This window comes from Sorex fumeus, unplaced genomic scaffold (genome assembly GCF_029834395.1).
Source record: "Sorex fumeus unplaced genomic scaffold, SorFum_2.1 ptg000026l, whole genome shotgun sequence".
Lineage (NCBI taxonomy): Eukaryota > Metazoa > Chordata > Mammalia > Eulipotyphla > Soricidae > Sorex > Sorex fumeus.
In genome coordinates, this window is record NW_026606083.1 from 10,754,853 (window position 1) to 10,772,667 (window position 17,815).

The 17,815-nt window shown below is 58.0% G+C and overlaps 1 protein-coding gene across 15 annotated transcripts in view; it reads left to right on the forward strand.

Moving 5' to 3' along the window:
• The window catches only part of CELF2 (CUGBP Elav-like family member 2), a 638,321-nt gene that overhangs the window by 606,078 nt on the left and 14,428 nt on the right, over positions 1-17,815 (forward strand). For all 15 annotated transcript variants that reach the window (XM_056114747.1, XM_056114742.1, XM_056114737.1 and 12 more), the window contains 3 exons: positions 2,827-2,985; positions 5,336-5,399; positions 10,169-10,303. In XM_056114747.1, coding sequence (XP_055970722.1) covers positions 2,827-2,985; positions 5,336-5,399; positions 10,169-10,303 — 358 coding nt within the window. The remainder of the gene's footprint in view (positions 1-2,826; positions 2,986-5,335; positions 5,400-10,168; positions 10,304-17,815) is intronic.

A 17,815-nucleotide genomic window follows, 5' to 3' on the forward strand; every position in this document is an offset into this window, starting at 1 on the left:
CCTTCCCGAGGCTGGTCCCCAGGGCATGCAGAAACTCCTTTTTCTCCCGCTTCAAGCGAGCCCAGATGATGATTGCGGACATGGGCCCCTGACAGCTCGGGGCTGCCTCCTCCCATCCGAATGTTGCAGGGAGGAGCTTTGGCGGGCGTGGGGGTCCCCTTTCGTAGTGGATGGCTCTGTACTTTTCGTCTGTGATTTGGGTCATGGCCTTTCGGAATTTTGCACAAAAGCATTCCAAGAGTGAGATGCTGGTCCTTCTCCTGTGCTGTCTGGGACGTCTCGGGGTGCATGTTCTGCCGTACTGTGTGGACTGTATCTCTGTGTCGGGGACTCTTTCCCGGAGGCAGCCTTGTGGTAGCTGAAGTCATGTTTTCATCTTTTGCCAAAAAAGAAAAAGAAAAAGAAAACATTTTCAATTTTATTTCATGTGCAAAAAAAAAAAATCTTGACTGTTTGAGCTTCTTTTTTTTTTTAACCTCCTTTTTGGGGGGGCGTGGGTAGTTCTTTTTGTTTGTTTTGTTTGTTTTTTGCAATGCTGCATTTCCCAAAGCATGCTGGGAGCTCAGTGATCACTCCGCGTCATGTTTTGTGGGCAACTTTTTTACAGCCAGCCCAGGGGGGTTGGGAGCGGGAGCGTGCATGGCCTTGTCACTCCGTGTTCCCTGTACTTCCGAGTTTCCATACCAGCATTGCAAAGCCTATTGTCTTTTTCGAGCCTCATTTTGCCTTCAATATTCTCCACAGATCTTATATAATTACTGTGCTTTCCTTTCAGTGAAATGCGTTTCTAAGACACTCACCCCCAACCTGAAAGCCAGCTCAGTTGAACCTGCCCCCTGCTAGGACCCGAGCCCCCTCAGGGGCCTGGGCGAGGCACCCCAGCAGCCCCTCCCAGGTCCCCCCTCTTCTGAGGTGCTCTTGTCCCATAAACACATGCTGCGCAGTTGAGAGAGGAAAAGCCAAAAAGCTACTAGGGGAAAAAAGAGAAAAAAAAAAATCTCTCCCTGCATTTATTCTCTTCCATGTATGTCTCATCTGTCATGGTTTTCACTCCCGGTGATTCCGTGATTTTCATTCAGTGGATACCCCCTTGAGCTCATTCACTTATTTTTTTATTTTTATTTTTTAGCTCTGCTCAAAGCACTGTCTCCCTGTTCCTCCCCCTACTCCTACCTGGGCAGCGCCGGGTGGCCCCTTGGGGTCTGTGTTCCAGTTCACTGCCCAGAGTTCCTCAGCACAGAGGGCAGCTGGGGGCGGCCGTACCCCCCAGAAGCAGGCAAACACAGAGCGTAGGCATTCTCAAACCCCCTCAGCCCTGCCTAAGACCCCAAACCTGGCCAGCCCCCAGGCTTGGCAGAGAACCCCATCCTCGGCCCCTGCTTTTCCTGTTCCCGTGTCAAACTACTGACTTTGCAGTGGGGAAACTCAAGTTTGTCCTTTCTCCAAACCAGCTCGAATGTGACCTCCCAGCTGTGGCTTCACGCCACTTGGGGTCCCTGACAGCTTGAATTCCAGAGGACGGGGACATGGACATGTCAAAGAGGCCCTAAGAGGACCTGTGTTTGCCCCCCACCCGCCCACACTCCTGCACCCCGCTTCCCACTGGTTTCAAGCCATCACTTTTAACCAGGGTCGTTATTGGCCTGGTTTCTGACTGCTGCGGGCTTTTTTTTTTTTCCTTCTGTACTTAAGGAAGAAACTGCATAGCCCAGCTGGTGCAGGTTAGGTGTCAGCCAGGCTGTCCCGCGATGGACAGGCCAGGATTCCTGTCGCGGCTGCTGCTGGCTGAGCAGAACCAGCAGCCAAAGAAGGCTCAAGCCCTGAGACTGACAGACAGGGAGCCCCCCTCCCCCTGAGGCTGAACCAGAGCAGGGGGTGACCCCGGGCTCACACACGGAGCAGGAAATGGGGCTCCGGGTAGGCCTGGAGCAGAGCTGCCGTGTTTCCTGGAGGGGCTTTGGGTTTGGGGATTTTGTTTTTTGACGCCACTTGGGTCGAATGGCTTTTTGCCTCAGAAAGACGTGACGACTTTCACGGCGACAGGAGGTGGGGCCAGCCCTGCGTGCAGGGAGGCCAGGACAGAGGAAGCAGGTTCTGCCCAGTGTCACCCCGGAACGAGGCCCTCATCGCCCTGAAGCCCGCCATCTGCTCAGGCACGGCCCACCCGCCCCAACCCAGGGGCCGCTCTGCACCCACCTCCTGGCCTCCTGAGAAGCAGCTGCTAGAATAGTCAGGAGCTTTGGGCGCCCAGAAGCCAGCAGGAGTCGCCCCCACCCTCAAGGGCTGGAGAGAGTGGATGCCCCCCCACCCCGGGAGGAAGACCATGTGGCTCCGGGGCCTGGCTCTCGGGACAGCACTGGCGTCCACCCGCAGTCCTACAGCAGCGGCCCCGCTCCCTCCTCTGACCCCGTCAGAGCTCCCGGAGGCGCCCAACGCCCACTCCCCTCCCGGGCCCCTGCCCACAGTGGACACAGGCAGCCCCACAGAGGCCAGCCCTTCCGCACACGCGAAGCCTGAGCTCACCCGGGAGCACCACTCGGGCACGGGGCCTGCCAAGGCCCAGCCAGGTGGAAGGAAGACTCTGGAAGCCAGGAGGAGAGGCGGTTTAATAACCGGATGGCAGCAGCGGGCGCCCCTGGCCACCCGGCCCCGAGAGCGCCCAGGACAGTCTCTGGAGTTTGCTCTTGCCGGTTCTGCCCCGAGAAGAAGAGAGACAAACAGACCTGGCTCCGGTGGAAAGCCAGTCCGGGAGCGCGGGTGCCCCAAGGGGACGGCGAGCCCCACAGCGGGAGCTAACCCCCCGCTTCCCACTGTGTCTGACCGCAGGGCTGCTCCTCACCCATCGTGGTCAAGTTCGCTGACACCCAGAAGGACAAGGAGCAGCGGCGCCTGCAGCAGCAGCTGGCCCAGCAGATGCAGCAGCTCAACACTGCCACGTGGGGGAACCTGACGGGCCTGGGTGGCCTCACCCCACAGTACCTGGCGGTGAGTGTGACACGCGGGGTCTCCTCTGTGCCCCCAGGGTGGGGACGAAAGTGCCTTCTGGACAGGCAGGGATGTCCCAGCTTCCTGGGGCACCTCAGCACTAGGATCTCACCCCTGGACCAGAGTGCTTGTTTCGGGGGGCTGCGTGATACCCTGCGGCACGGGGTGGCTGATTGCTGTTCTGAGGGTGCAGTGGTGAAGCCAGGAGAGCTCAGCCACCCCCCACCCCTGCAGAAACCCCAGGGAGCTCAGTCCCCCTCCTGCAGATCCCTGAGGAGTTCAACCTCCTTCACCCCTGCAGGAACCCTGGGGAGCTCACACCCCTCACCCCTGCAGGAATCCTGGGGAATTCAGCCCCTCACCCCTGCAGAAATCCCGGGGATCTCAGCTCCTCACCCCTACAGGAACCCCTGGGAACTCAGCCCCCTCCTTCAGGATCCCTAAGGAACTCAGCCCCCTTCACCCCTGCAGGAATCCCAGGGAGCTCGGCCTCCCTCACCCCTGCAGGATCCCCAGGGAGCTCAGCTCCATTCACCACTGCAGGATCCCCGGGGAGCCCAGCTCCCCTCCTGAAGGATCCTCGGGGAGCTCAGCCCCCCCTTCACCCCTGCAAGATCCCCAAGGAGCTCAGCCCTCCCTCACCCCTGCAGGATCCCCGGGGAGCTCAGCCCCTACCCCTGCAGGAATCCCAGGAAAGTCTCACAGGCCCTTGCTCCTGGGAGCCAAGTAAGAAGCGTGGACCCCGTGAAGCAGGCGACTCTCACCTGAGGGCTGGGAACCCCCATCTCATCCTCCCTGGCACTGCTTGGTCTTGAAGCAGACCCAAGGGTCCGCTTCCTCCTGTGCCCAAGACCTGGTGTCCCCTCCAGCATCTCGCTGGCCCTCTGCCCCCTCCTGGGCCTTCTACTGGCCTGCTGGGACCCTTTTCCCCCACTCGACAATGCCGGCGTCCATGTGTTAAAACATGGCTGCTGACCAGGATTTCGGACAGTGCCCCCTGTGTGAAGGGCCTTCCCAGGCCCCATGCCACCTATGATCCTGTGGCCATGTTGGTCTCCTTGGGACCTGGGCACCACAGACCCCAGGTACTCCTGCCCAGTTTTGTTTTTTAATAAAAGCATTCCATTAGAAGAAGACCGCGTAAGGCAAGGCTCTTGCCTGCATGCAGGACTGCGGGGACTTGCTGAATCCTGGCACCACACACAGTCCTCAAAGACTGTCCAAAGTGGCCTCTGGGCACAGAGTCACGTGTGGCCACTGACACCTCAGCTGTCCTCTGAGGTGTGGGTCTCCTGCCCAGTTTTCAAAGCTTCAAAACCCAGACACTGGACTTTGCTCAGACCCTTGGGACCCCCCAAGCCTTTGCTCTGTGACAAGCACTCCAGCCGCTTCCTCCCGCGCCCGAGACCTGGTGTCCCCTCCAGCATCTCACTGGCCCTCTGCCCCCTCCTGGGCCTTCCACTGGCCTGCTCAGACCATCGCTGTTTGCCCAAGTTCCTGGAGCATTTCTCTAGACAATGCACACCCAAAAGGAGCACCTGAGTTGGGTGCTAGCCCACCAGCCGGGGAGCCTCGGCACCCACTCCCCCCAGGCCGCAGCCCTGCTTTGGGGGTCCAGGCCCTCATCAAGGATTTGTCTCAGCCTCATGGATGCAAGCTCACGTGAGGCTCCTGGCCCTGCCTTCTCCCAGCTGGCCAGAGGAGCATCTGGAGAGCTCCAGGGAAGCACAGGTCCTCATCCTGGCCTCCAGCTGCGAGTTTTCAGGGGTGCGGGTGTGTGCAGCAGGGGGATCTCAGGGAGGTTTGCAGGGGTGTGGGTGTGTACAGCAGGGGGATCTCAGGGTGGTTTGCAGGAGTGCGCGCAAACACGGCAGTTGTGTCTCGGGGTCTATAGTAGCCACAGCGTCTACTTGGTCCTGGCATTCTGTGCAGGTGCCAGGATCTGGGCACAGGTTGCTGCTAGAAGCGTGGTCAGGCGACCGTGCCAGGCTGGACGGGGGTGTCTGTGGTTGCTGTGGTGGTGAGGGGAGGCGTGGGCCCAGACTGCCAAGTCCACGAGGTGCAGGGAAGCCCGGTAGCCACGGCTAAGAGATGGGAGTTCGGGCGGGCGCCAGATACAACGAGGGAGTATTAGTCACGCTGCGTGGCTTCAGTAGATTTAACACCTGGCTGTTAAAAAGCGTCAATTGATTAATTGTTTTAAGGCGGGAGTGTTACTGGGTTTCCCCCTGTCTGCTTCCTAATGGAGATGAGACATTAATAAGGATTTACGGCCCGAGTCTGGAACCTTCTACCCCGGCAGACTTCACAGAGGCTCCCGCCCGGTCTCAGCTCTCACCTTCCCTTGCAGCTCCTCCAGCAGGCCACCTCGTCCAGCAACCTGGGCGCCTTCAGCGGCATTCAGCAGATGGCCGGTAAGTGCCCGTGCCCACCGCGCCGGGGTCCAGGCCGAGGGGCATGGTGAGGACCCCCTCCACCCCACTCTGTCCTGGGTGGAAATTTGAGAGCCAGCTGCCAGGAGGGTCCTCCCTGGTTGGCTACTCCTGGGAGCACTGGGCAGCCTCGGGCTCCTGTGCGGGTGTCCGAAGCTCTGAGGCGGAAGGAAAGGGGGCTTCTCAGTGATTTGGGGATGTCTAGTGAGACCCCCTCCACCCAGGCAGGCTGAAGCAGGACACAGGCGGGGGACCCAGCCGGGGCTTCTCCACTGCCCCCGGCCAGAGAATGCAGGACTGGGAGGGGCAGTGGGGCTGGTTCTGGGGCACCCAGAGCGGCCTGCATGGACAGGCTCCTGGGCCAGGTTTGTACCTGCTGTGCCCCCCACACTGAGCTGGGCCCTGGTGCCCCCTGCCCAGCAAGGGGTGGGGAGTGTCCCTTCACTGCAGATGCCACTGGATGGGGCAGGGGGAGGGGGGCAGAGATCCAGGTGCATCAGAACCAGCACAGCTTGCTCAGCCCAGGCTGCCCGGTTTCATGAAGGGACCCAAACCCCATGCAGGTTCAGCACTGGGGTTCCGTCTTCTGTCATCAGGGAACACCTCAGACTCAGCCCCCAGATTTGTGTCCACGAGAGGGTGTGTGTGTGTGTGTGTGTGTGTGTGTGTGTGTGTGTGTGAGAGTGTAAATGTATAAATATAAGAGTGTGTGTGACAGCATATGAGTGTGAGAGTGTTTATGAGTACAAATACATAAATGTGAGTGTGTGTGTGTGAGTGTCTGAGCACGTGATGTATGAAAGCAAGTACATGAATGTATGAGTGTGTGTGAGGATGACTCAATGTATGATTGTGTGAGAATATGAAAGTGAGTATGTGTATGAGTGTATGCGTGTGTGAGCGTATGAAAGAGTACGAGTGTGTGGGTATGAGTACAGGAAAGTGTGAGTGTGTGAGTGTATGAGTGTGTGGGCGTGTGAATTTGTGAGAGTTATGAAAGTTGAGTGTATGAATGTGTATATGAGTTTATGAGTGTGTTTATGAATGTGTGAGTGTATTAGTGTGAGTGAGTATATGAATGTATGTAACTGCGTATCTGTGGGGGGGTGTATGGGTGTGTATCTGAGTGTGTGAGTTTGTATCAGAGTGTTTGAGTGTATATCTGAGTGTTTGAGTGTGTATCTGAGTGTATATGGGGAGGGGGGAGAGAGAGCTGAGTTGCTCCACGAACGCTTTGTGTGTTCTGTGACTGACCCCTCATTTGTCCTGTGAGGGTTCCTGGGCTCAGGGGCTCTTGTTGGTGGGGCCCTCCAGCAGCCCTGGGCTGTAGCTCTGGGCTCAGCCGGCATGCTCTGTCCTGATTCCCTCAGGGGCCTGGAGAATGGGAGCACACAGCAGAGAGCAGCTCCCTGCATGGCCACCCACACCTGGCCAGGTGTTTGTGTCTGTCAGAGAGCTGAATCCACCCCGGGGGTTTCCCAAAGTAGCTGAAACTAGGGCTGAGAATTCCTGTCGCCCCCCCCCCCCCCCCGCCCCTGCATCCCAGACAAGGGACTTTCCTCAGAGGAAGCCCCGGGGAATCACAGAGACGGTGCTGGCCCTGCATGTCAGGGTCCCCGCAGCTCCTGGCCAAGGGAAAAGCCGCGGTGCTCCAGGCTGTAGCAGAGCCTTCCTAGCTACTGATGCTGGGCGTCTCGGGGACCCTGAGACCAAGGCCTGTCGGACATACAAAGGAACACAGGGGGCAGTTAGCAGTGGACATGTGCCCCAGTGTGCCAGGCCCCAGCACCCCAGAAACAGACACCAGATTCAAGAAGACGGAAGCTCCAACGGCCAAAGGTGCCAGCCCGTGTCTAAAGTGCTCAGAACTTTCTGGTGGCTTTCGTTCTTGGCGATCTTCCTCCCAGAGCAGGGCTCTGCCTGCGGCTCCCAGTCCTCCAAACTGGCCCAGGGGGCCTCAGGTGAAAACTGGGGGGCACCAGGATGGAAACCAGACCAACAGGACCTTGGTTGTGCTCACGGTTCCTCAGAGTGAGCGGGCTGGGCTGCTACCGTGACGGCTGCCTCGAGGGACCCCGCTGGGCAGGGCGCCCTGGCTCTGCAGGCCCCAGAAGACTGTCCTCACCGTCTTTCCTCTGCACCACCCTCAGCCCGGAGCTGCTGGGAGGTCGGGGGCTAAGCAAGCCAGTATCACGTGTGGGTGATACTCCCCGGGCAGGAGGTGTAGACCACGAAGGCCCACGTGCCTGTGCCATGGGCGTCCCTCCGTGGCATCAGCCCAGCGCCTGGTGATGCCTGGTCTCTGAGTTAGGGGAGCATGGCCCAGTGTGGCCCACGAGGGTGTTACCTCAGGAGCTCTCGTGGATCTGCCCATGTGGGGAAGGTCACTTCAGATGCTGTGCTCTCACCTCACTGTGGACACAGCGGCCCTCACGTAGCACCGGCGTCTGCCCTGTGGGACCCAGCTCTGCCGCCGGCCTGGCCTGGGTGAAGGACATGCAGATAAAGCCCACGAGAGGAAGCAGAAATGTGAAATGATGGGGGAGCAGTTGGAGCAGCAGGTCCAGAGCGACACTCATGCCCCACCACCGAAAACTCCATTTCCCTTTCCTACTCAGCTTCAATGGTGTCTCATGAATGCTATAGAAAGGGAACATTTCCTTCACAAGGGATTATAAAGCAGAAAATGGATTAGGATCAAAATTCCTATAATCTGAAGGCTTCCGCAGGTGTATTTCATTGTCCTTGAAGCCAGTGCCTTTATTTCCCCCCTTTAAAAACTGCTGGGTGTTTTTTAAAATATATATAAATAAAGGGAGAGAGAGAGGAAGGAAGGAAGCAAGGAAGGAAGGAAGGAAGGAAGGAAGGAAGGAAGGAAGGAAGGAAAAAAAGAAGGACGGACGGACCAGCACTTTCTCAGCTGCATCCTTTGCTCCCAGAGTTTAAGGCTTCTCAGACCTTGGGGTGTGACTATGGCCAGCATGTGGATTTTCCCCCTGAAGAAGGGGGAATTGGGAGCAGCGAATTTTGCAGTTCCACATCAGAAGAGAACACCCAAAAATCATGGCACAGCTCATGCAGGTCACATGTGGCCAGGAAAATGGAACAAGGAAAGGCCTAGACCTCCTGGGGGAGACCTGGACCCAGAGATGAGCTGGGGACGCAGGAGGAGGGTACTGACCCCCAGTACCCAGCAGGCTGCCCACATGGCAGGGCTGGGCTATCCGGGCACACTCACCAGGAGGCCTCTGCACATGCAAAGAGAGCCCAGGACCCTTCAGGAAGGAGCTGAGAACCCGCACATTCGAGCTGCCCCACCTCCGTCTGGCTACGCTGCCTGGCTGGGTGCGGGAACGGACCCTCCGAGCCACAGTGCCTTTGGCCTCTGGTCCCCGCCTGGGGAGCTGCTGTGGTTACTCCTGCACCTGGCAGGGACCCCACTAGGTCTCTGGTGGCAGAGGACAGAAGCCAGCAGAAGACAGAGACCGACTCCCGGTGCTGAGTCGCGTGGACACGGCATGGAGACCGTCCCAAGCAGGATGTGCCCAGGGCAAAGCTAGGAGGAAAGGCCAAAACTGCCCGCCCTGAGCCGTGAAGTGAACAGGGGGACACCCCCCCCTGCCGCCCCCACGAGTCTTCTGGAGTGTCCCAGGATGCGTTAATAGGCCTGTGAGGAGAGTTGTCTCACCGCCCATCTGTCACTTCCAGCAGACCTGATTGGCAAGTGCCCGTAAGAACTGACATCTGTTCTCGCTTATTGATATGCAGATTTATGGTAATTGCTATGAACAATAAGACACAAAATTACCTAAGGTGAACATTAAATTAAATTTTCATGCCCTTCTCCTTATAAATAATTTTTCTAAAATCATAACTTCACAGCAGACCTCCTGCGCATCAGAGCAGGGCCCACCTCCCTCCTTTGGAGAAGGGCTTTGCTGGCCCTGGGTGAGGTGGGGAAACTGATCCCCATCTCCCTGATTCCTCCCACTCACGCCCTGGCTGTCTCTACTTCGGTGCCCCTGCGACTGTCAGGAAACTTGTGTACAGCCCGGGGCACCTCCAGGCCCTGGGCCTTGGCCCTGGGTGCGAGGGGTCAGTAGGCAGTCTGCCCTCCTCTGGAGAGAGCTGGGGTTTGGGGGCTCTTGGGGAAAATGGGCGGAGCCTACAGAGCTCAGGCAGTCTGGGACTCTGCCCCTTGAGCTGAGATGTGAGCAGGGGGACTCTCCCTGCCAGACCTTAGTCCTCCCGAGCCCCCTGCAGATGTGTCCTGGGCCTTGCAAAGGCTCTAATACCCATCTGTCAGTTTGTGGCAGGCCTGATTGGCATGCAGTCCTGCAGTGGGCACCGGGCAGGTGGGTACCTGGGAGGGCAGGAACAGGGCAGGCACCGGGGACGGTGTGTGCCACCGGCCCACTCCAGCCCCAATCCAGCCTTTGAGCTCTGGACCAAACAACAGGGCCCAGAAGGACGTTTTCAGGGTCCGTCAGACCATGCCCTATGTTGGGGGGTCCCCTCATAAGGCTGGGCACTGTAGCTGGCCGCCTTGCTTGTCTCTGAGTGACCGTGAGGTGTGCTGCAGGAGGTGGGTGCGTGGCTCGGAAGCACCCATGGCCCCACGGGGCATGCAGAGCCAGAGCCCCTGGGATCCGAGTGCGTGCGCTGGGGCTCAGGACCAGCCTGGCACGGCCCCTCCTCCCGAGGGCAGCCCCAGGGCGCGCCCTCATGCCCTGCCCCCCCTCCTTCCACAGGTATGAACGCGCTGCAGCTCCAGAACCTGGCCACACTGGCGGCAGCCGCAGCCGCGGCCCAGAGCTCAGCTACCACTACCAACGCCAACCCCCTGTCCACCACGAGCAGCGCCCTGGGGGCCCTCACCAGTCCGGGTAAGGGGGCACCGCGCTTCCCCCCACCATGGGAGCACCCAAATGTGTGTCTGTGCTCCCTGCCAGAGGGAGCACTGCTCCTCCGAGGGGCGGGAATGGGGCTCCTGCAGTCTGCCTGCCCCACAGGGCATCTCTGGGGAGACATCTCCCTTCCTTCCCCTGCGTCTTTTGGAGCCATTTAAGACTGTTCAGGTAAGTCTCACAGCCCCTGTCAGCTTGCTCACAGGCTCCCCTCCCTGGCTCGGGCTGAACCCACAGTCAGGAGGAGAGGATGTGTGCTGGTCCCCGGTTAGGAGGAGAGAGCACGTGGCTGGTCCCGGTCAGGAGAAGAAGGTGCATGGCTGGTCCCGGACAGGAGGAGAAGGCGCGTGGCTGGTCCTGGTCAGGAGGAGAGGGCGCGTGGCTGGTCCTGGTCAGGAGGAGAGGGCGCGTGGCTGGTCCTGGTCAGGAGGAGAGGGCGCGTGGCTGGTCCTGGTCAGGAGGAGAGGGCGCGTGGCTGGTCCTGGTCAGGAGGAGAGGGCGCGTGGCTGGTCCCAGTCAGGAGCAGAAGGCATGTGGCCATCCCCGGTCAGGAGGAGGGCGTGTGGCTGGTCCCCAGTCAGGAGAAGAGGGCACGTGTCTGGTCCTGGTCAGGAGGAGAGGGCGCGTGGCTGGTCCTGGTCAGGAGGAGAGGGCGCGTGGCTGGTCCCGGTCAGGAGCAGAGGGCACGTGGCCATCCCCGGTCAGGAGGAGGGCGTGTGGCTGGTCCCCAGTCAGGAGAAGAGGGCACGTGTCTGGTCCTGGTCAAAAGGAGAGGGCGCGTGGCTGGTCCCGCTCAGGGTTGCAGGCCTTTCCCTCTCAGCGCGTGGCCTTATTCAGCAGTGAATGCCGCTTTCCTTTCCGAGAGCCAACCAGATGCAGTTGCCTGGAGACAGGATTGTTGCTGTGGATGTTTTCCTGGCTTTTCATCCCTGAATTCCCAAGACCTGCATGTGAGCGGCCCCTCCCTCCCCAGCCTGTGCCTCTGGACTATCTCCCAGCCCACTCTGACTTGCACAGCCCACGGCCTCTCGGCTGCACCCAAATCCTGGGCTAAAGGCACGGGGGTGCGGCAGGGGTCCCCTCCGGCCCAGGCTGTGCTCTGGAGGCCCGTTCCTGAGTTTGTCTCTCAGAGCATAATCTGGTTGAGGGCCACGAGAGCCTGCAGATTGGGCCACTCAGTGGCCACTGCCCTCCAGCACGTCCACTCAATTCTCAGAACATCTGCAGAAGTGTTTTTTGAGGGTCTCATCCCGTGAGTACTGGCCCACACCTCAGGGCCCTTCGCTGGCCCCAACGCCCCCTTAGTGAAAATGATGCTCACCTCAGGCAGGCTGCAGCTTGGCCCCCTCTCGCGGTCGTGTTTAAAGTTGGCATGGAAAATACTTCCTTTAGTGAGAACTTCCGTCTCCCCCGTGAGGGCTGAGACAGAATTACACTAGAGCTGTACCACGGATTGGACCTGCGTTTTTTCACTCTGTTTCGCTCAGGGAGGAAGGGGCGCATTCCTTTGTCTGCCAGGATGGGAAGAGGAAAGGCTCTTGGTTGGGGAGGAAGCAGTGTTGACTTTATCTGAGTGAAGGTCAGCTGTTGTGGATCCCAGGTGAGACACCCCACAGGGCCAGCTGTGGGCAGAGGAGACGGCCAAGGGCTCGCCTGTCAGACCTCCCAATCCCTCAGACTTGGCACGGGTTTCTGCGGTGACCCATGGGGATGGCCTGTCCAGGCCTTTCCCAGGTGTAAGGGACGCTGTCCCAGCTGGACCCTCGGTCCCTGGGCAGCGTGGTTCCTCTCTGGACCTTTGCTGCTGTTCTACCAGGTGCCTTGTCCCTTGCGGATGGTCAGTGTAGGAACAGACATAAGCCAGGGGCGCGACAGGGGCTCCCAGACCCTCCTGCCTGGCCTGTCGCTCACCTGCCCAAGTGGTGTCCCTGGGGCCTCCAGCGGGTGCTGACCTTGACGGGGCATCCAGGCCACCTCAGGAGACAACACAAAGATGGACCTGGTGGCCAGCAGCCTCAATGGCTAGCTCCGCCCGGGGCCTCAGGACAGTCACTTCCCTGTCCTTGTAAACAATGGTGAGATTTGACATCACTCCTGAGGCAGTGGTGGGGACAACACCAGGATTTGTTCTTGACTGTGATGATGTTGGTGTCTGCGTCCATCTGAGTCCCTCAGGCTCGGCTGTGGGGTGAGAGGTCAGCCCATCAGTAGTTGGGTCCTCCTGCTAGGTCCATCCAGAAAGGAGCGGGCACCCGCTCCACCCCCCAAACCGTTTCAGTGCCACCTCCCCGGCAGCCAGCTCCCCAACAGCCTTATCATAAATGGTTTTTAACCGCCTATGCTTTAAAACATGAAAGATTAAGCTTTAATTTTTGTTTAAAAAAAATCCCCTCAGGTAATAAATAGGGCCCTTTGTCTCGTGGCCTTGAAATAAAAATTAAAATAGTTTAAATTGCCCATGGTTAGAATAAGTGTTTCGTGCAATTATCGGATGGTAGTGAATAAAATTAGAAATTAAATCATGAAAGAATAAAGAACCAGGTAAATGCATATTATGCCTTTTATGGCTTTTCTCCTGGGTCTTTTGAAGCCTAATTTAATTGTGTTTCTTGTCTTTTGTTTTGAAATGATAATTTTCCCTTTGTTTACTTCAGACTCCTGTTTAGTTCATTAATTCTTGGGTCATTTCTCCTCACCCAGTTTCGAACCTGCTTAAGAGGCCTGGAGCCATTTCGGTCCTGAGCCCGGGAAACTGCCTGTGAGCTGTTGTAGCCACTTCCCCGGAGCCTGTCATGTGCTTTTTGGTTTTAGCTTGTTTGATTGTTTGGGGACACACCCGGCAATGCTCAGGGGTTCCTCCTGGCTCTGCACTCGGGAGTGACTCCTGGCAGTGCTCAGGGGACACATGGATGCCGGGGATGGAACCCAACAACGCCCTCCCTGCGGTGCTTGCTGCTCCAGCCCCTGAGGTGTTTCCTGTGGTTCTGTTGACTCAACCACTGCTGGAAGGTAGATGTAAATTTGGGGAGCAAAGCACCACCTGGAAATAGATAGGTGTCTAAGCCCCCCTCTTACCACCCCCAAGGCTCGGGTGCCTTGGCTGTGGTGTGCGAGAGAGACAGACAATGTCTCTTCCAGCCAGGCCTTCCCCCACTGGCCCACTCTCCGCCCTTCAGCGCCCAAGAATTTCTTGGGCCAAGCGCCTCCTGGGGCATCTGGTCAGTCACATTCAGAAGCCTTCTGCCCTCACTCCATCTTCCGTGACCTCCACCTGGGGAGGAGCCTGAGGTGAGACCAGGCCTTGGGCTTGTTGGATGCTGCAGAGTGACCCACTGCCCATCTCTTGGGCGCCACACGGTGCTGCTGGCCGGTCCCCCATTGGTGTGAGAAGTGTCACCTGGATCTGAGGACTTTGTGACCCATAGCCCGGTCTCATGGCGGGACACTGAGTCTCCGAGGAGGTAGACCACCCCCTGGAGATGGGGGTGCCCAGAACCTCCTGGGGGCCCCTCCCCAGCTATGCACCCCCACCCAGCCCTATCCTTGGCCGTGGCCATGTGTGCAGCCTCTGTCGGGGCTGGGCCAGAAGCTCCCTGTGGCTCCCTCTCAGCCTGCCCAGGGCTTCTCTGCAGTGGGGGGCCCCTCCCCCTCCCCAAGCCCCACCATGCTCCTGACCCAGCAGACAGCCCACAGCCCTGGCAGCTCCCTGGCCCACTTGGGGCCCTCACACCCACCTTCTGTTCGTCCCCAGAAAGAACCACCCCCAGGGTCACTCTGAGCCCCTGTGAGCTGCCCGACGGCCACACGTCACAGCTCAGCCCGTGTTCCGGGCATTCCGCCTCTCCCTCTTGAACCCAAACCAGCATGAGTTTTTAAAAAGCACATAACAGTAGTCCCACCCCACATTTTTTTACTTTTAGGGTCACAGCTGGCAATGCTCAGGGGTTCCTCCTGGCTCTGCACTCAGGAATCGCTCCTGGCAATACTCGGGGGACCATATGGGATACCGGGGAGAGAACCCAGGTCGGTTATTGTGAAAGGCAAACGCCCTCCCCACAGAGCTATTGCTCTAGCCCCTCCCCCACTTCTTTTTTGCAAAAAATAATTGGTACCAAATCTGCAACGAGTGTGCAGTGGAATATGGTATTTGGGGCCATCAGGCGGCCTGGTGCACCCTTGCTGCCGCGGCCGACGTCAGTTCTCTGCTCCTCCATGTGCATTTCTGCCGTGTGTCCACCCTGAGCCCACGCTGCAGTGTCCGCTGTTATCAGTGCTAAAGGAGCCAGACGCAGCGAGTGTTCTGTAAATTGTCACTGGAGTGACTCTAATTCCCTTGGACGCTTTTTCATTCCTTCGACAAATATTTACCAAGTATCCGCCATGTCCTTGGGCCTTTGGTTAGCAGAAATGAAACACCTCAGTTAACACGGAAGGTGACGAAAAGCGTCTGTCCTGGTGTCACTGACACCCTAATATTCCTGGTGTATTAAAACAGTCCTCCCTAACAGTAAGAACGAGGGCCAGGAGGGCTGGTCCCTGGCCAGAAGCCTGCCTCAGGTGCTGGGGAGAGGAGAGCTGGGATAGAGAAGGGACCCCCATGACAGAGGTAGTTGGAAATGATCACTCTGGATAGGAACTGCGTGCTGAAAGTGGGTGAGGGAGCATGATAACCTCTCAGTATCTGTATGCAAACCATAGTGCCCAAAATGAGAGGGAGAGAGATGGGGGATGGGGGGGAGAGAGAAAGAGAGAGAGAAGAAAAGTGTCTGCTATAAAGACAGTCGGGGGGGGGTGGCAGGAGGGAAACTGGGCACATTGGTGATGGGAAATGTGCACTGGTGAAAAGACAGGTGTTGGGACACTATGTGACTGAAACCTGATCATGAACAGCCTTGTAACTCTGCATCCCACGATGATTCAATTAAAAAAAAATAATAGGTAAGGTAAAGGTAAAGGCCCTCCCGTTGATCGTCGATTTGCTCGAGCGGGCCCAGTAACATCTCCATTGGAGACTTTGTTGTTACTGTGTCTGGCATATCAAATACTCTCAGTAGCTTGCCGGGCTCTCCGAGAGGGGTGGAGGAATCGAACTCGGGTCGGCCATGTTGGCCGCTTGTAAGGCGAACGCCCTACCCGCTGTGCTATCGCTCCAGCCTAAAAAAAAATAATAAAATAAGTAAAAAGCCCTCCCTGGCACAGAGCACCCGCCTGCACAGGGGAGTCCTGGGTTGCAGCCCAGCACCCCAAAAAAGGCTGTTTCCATAAGCAGCATGAAGGGTCCGGGGGATGGTGGAGATGTGCAGACCACAGCCCAAGCCCTGGTCTCCACTGGGTCCCACACAGTCCCCAGAGCATCGTGTTAGAAGTAGCCCCTGAGCATCACCTGGTGTGCCCCCCCAAAAAAAATTTTTTAATTTAAAAATAAAACTATTAAAAGCATGACTTTACTAAAGTATGACAGTAGATCATTTGTTTAGCCCTGACGTAGAAACAAAACTTCTGCCTTTAAGGCCCTTCTGCCAGCATCCTCTTGTCTGCTCCCATAGGATGCTGTGAGTGAGTGGGGGTGGGGAAGGGAGCTTCTTTCTCCCACTGCTGCCATCATTGGATTGATGCAGTGACAGAGCAGATTCCCATTGGGAGCAGGTGGGGTGGATGGGGGTAGCAGAGAGGGCAGGACTTGGCTCTGAGCTGCTCTGGGGGCATCTCCCGGGTTCCGAGGCAAAGGGGAGTCGTGTGTGGAGGACAGAGCCCTCGGGGACTTTCTGCACTGATCACCCTGATCCTCAGGGTCTTGCAGACACTAGTGCCGGCCCTTACCCTGGACGTCCACATGGGAATCACTTTCCCCTTAGAGACAAGGCCGATTCTCGGGCCCATGAGGGTTCTCAGGAGGGTGGGTGGCTTCTGGGATGGCCTGTTCAGGTGTCACTGCCGAATCGCTTTCAGATACAAGCTCTCCTTCCGCGCGGTTGGCGTGAAGGACCCTCCAGCCCTGGAATGCCACGTGCTAGTGACCAAGTGCCACCACTGCACCATGCGGCCCCCCTGCCACCAACCCCTCTGCAACATGAGGTCAGCTTAGAGCTGTGGCCCACACAGCCACTCGGGGTGCTGCCACCCCAGGTCATGACCCAGGGCACCAGGGCCTCACCGGGCACTCCCCGTGTCCACGGGTCTGCCAGGGTGGAAAACCACCGTGCCTTGCCCTGAGGCCCAGGAGTTTTTGTGTGGAGGCCCTTGGCTCTGGGCGTAGAAGTATTTCCAAGAAACATTTAGGCCCCCGAGCAGCTATAAACTGGACACGGCGGCCATAGCACAGGGTGCTGGGGGCTCTACCCCACCACCAGATCTTAAGAAGCAGGGGTGCCTCTGCTCGGGGAACTTTCCACTCCGATGTCCTCACTCTTGAGAAATCGCCAGGGTTTTTGTTTTTTTGTGTGTGAGTTTTTTGTTTGTTTTTCAGCCTGTGACCACGAGCCTCTGCAGAGCCCAGGGCTGGCTGGGGTTCTGGGTAGGGAAGGTCGCACTCATGAGCGGGCAGCCTGGTCCCTCTGCTCTTGGCACCATGCTCCGTGGAGCCTGAGGCCGCACTCTCAAAGGCTGGGGGGCGTCGGCAAGCGAGCGGGCTCCTGGGGAGAGGAAGGGTGCCGTAGGCATGCAGAGGCAGGGGTCAAGGCAGTCCGATCACCTTCATGGGCTCCCTGCACCACCTACCTTCTAGAATATTCCCTCAGAGTTCTCCCCAGTTGTGTGCTTAGAAGGAGCAGGACCATGCAAGGAAGCATCTACAGCTCATCCTTCAGATGCGCCACCTTCCGTGAGGGCCTCATCCACTGGGCTGAGGGCCCCCGCCCTGCTAAGGGCCCTGGGCCCGCAGTGCTAGAAGGTTCTGGAAGAACATGGGAGGTATTGGGGTGGGGGGGAATCCCATGGGAGCATCTCAGCCAGGAGAGGAAGCCAGACTCCTTGGAGGCTTGTCCATGACTGAATCCTGTGCCAAGGTTCCCCCCCACCACACATACACACACCTTTCTGGCACGTCTCAACGCTCATGCCATCCACTTCAGAGGCCAGCCATGCTGCTCAGGGACCCCCGTAGAGCAGGAGCTGCCAACTTGAATGAGTTCACCTGTCAGTGAAGCATCATTGAGACCCATGGCCACCCCCAGCGGGAAATAGCAGAGACTGTGCAGGCGGCACCCGCCCGCCTCTGCACTAGGGGCCTCCCGCCACGGAGACCCCTCCTGCCCCAGAGAGGGCCCTTTGGTGAACAGCTTGAGAATGATGATGGGGACTGGGCGGATTGGAGGGCTAGGAAGGCAGAGACCCTCAGTGCCCTGTGTGCTGGGAGACCACAGTGTGTGAGTACACAATTGGTGGCATTGGATTCTTTCTCTCTCTCCTCCACTTTGAAGCTCTGGGCTGAGACTGGCCTTTATGTCGATTATTTGTAAGAATTCAACACCATCTTTTGGGGTCTCCCCAGTT